Source organism: Adiantum capillus-veneris, chromosome 20 (assembly GCF_014529385.1).
Source record: "Adiantum capillus-veneris isolate H3 chromosome 20, ASM1452938v2, whole genome shotgun sequence".
In the NCBI taxonomy this organism is placed as follows: Eukaryota; Viridiplantae; Streptophyta; class Polypodiopsida; order Polypodiales; family Pteridaceae; genus Adiantum; species Adiantum capillus-veneris.
In genome coordinates this window covers 139,932,898-139,934,393 of record NC_140950.1, presented here as the reverse complement: position 1 = coordinate 139,934,393, position 1,496 = coordinate 139,932,898, and the positions used below count along the sequence as shown (strand labels likewise).

The 1,496-nt window shown below is 32.6% G+C and overlaps 1 protein-coding gene across 1 annotated transcript; it reads left to right on the top strand.

Moving 5' to 3' along the window:
* The first annotated feature begins 265 nt into the window (after positions 1 to 265).
* Positions 266 to 844, top strand: LOC147433310 (uncharacterized). The gene has a single exon (XM_086491777.1). The coding sequence runs from the start codon at positions 266 to 268 to the stop codon at positions 842 to 844; it is 579 nt and encodes a 192-aa protein (XP_086347903.1).
* The last annotated feature ends 652 nt before the right edge of the window (positions 845 to 1,496 follow it).

Sequence of the window (1,496 nt, the reverse complement as noted above, 5' to 3'; positions counted from 1 at the left end):
TCCATGGTCTATATACATTTTCAGTCTTCAAATGGAGGGAAGATCTTACTTAGAGTGCCATCTAAACAACCCTATCCCTATAGGATTGTGTATCTTGGACAACACACGTGATTTGGAGAGCAATCTACAATGGTCAGCTAAAAGATTCAAAGATCTCATAGATGGAATTATGACTATTGCAGGTGGGTCAATAGAACCACAATGTACGATCCTTTCTTTTTTGAATAATAAAGACTATGTGCAATTACAATCTGCTTTGCAAAGTATGACAAACATGGTCAAAATACAATTTGTTGGGGTATTGCACAATGTGAAGTATTTGGAATTTACTGGTTCTATAGAATTATTCACCACACTTGTGTTCTTGAGCAAGGAAGATACCTTTGAGGGACTTACTAGTTCTTCAAATCCAGGGACAAAATCCATAATACTAGATGCAGGACACCTTGATCTAGATTTTGGAAGTGTGAGTCAATTGTCAGATGTTGAGTTTCTACAACTCAAGAAGGAGTCGACAATCAAGCAATGCATTCAAAAGTATTGCAAGGAAGATTTAAAAATTATTGACATGTTCAGTGATGGCTATATAACAGAGTTGGGACTCAAGCAGAAAAGAGAAGTGTTATGCCTTGTGGGCAATATTGAAGACCAAAGAAAGCTTAAAACAAGACTTTTGAGCTTTTCAAATCAACATGATGGTGTCAAAACATGGGCAAAACTTCAAAGTGATCAATTAGACCATCCCATTGATGACCAAGGAGTATCAAATATGGTAGGATCATCAACAAGTGAGACACCCATATCAATTATAGACTTTTTTAACCTTGAAGCAAGTATGAGCTAAGCTTCTATACCCACTTGTCATGTAATTAAGCTTTTTATTTGAAATAAGTTTGATATCGTTTTTTAAACATGTAATGATAGTTTAATCATGTATATTGTCAAGTATATTAATCATTGATTTAAGATCTTTGACTTTAATTTTGCTCAAAAGTATCATGCAGTGAACCTTTTCTTAATAGTTTAAAATTGTAAGAAAGATAAATCATTATTTATTACATCAATAATTTAAAGTAACATATCTACTAAAAAATATTTTAATGTAAATTGGCATACAGAAAATTGATTCTTTACTACATTGAATTGATACTTCGTGACATAAAAAACTTAACTAAAACATATAGTCTACAATGTTTGACATTTTTTAACCAAAATATGTTAAACATTTTTTTATTGCAGACTCAAAAATGATAAGAGATATTAAAAGACAATGTCTTTCACATTATGTGTGGCATGATGATCCTCTTGGTATACAAACTTTTCCCATTCCAAAGGATAAAGTCTTTGAGATAAGTGGTATTATCTTTGAAGTACGAGCTTCCAATACACAAGGAGCTGGTTATGGGCTTTTTGTGCATACACATCTTCAAAAGGGTATGACTATTTTCCATTATGGCGGTGATAAGTATTTCCATGATACTTGGAGGAAGTTGTGC

Bases quoted from the DNA above. Each gene is read 5' to 3' on its own strand.
- LOC147433310 (XM_086491777.1), top strand. From the start codon at position 266: ATGACAAACATGGTCAAAATACAATTTGTTGGGGTATTGCACAATGTG.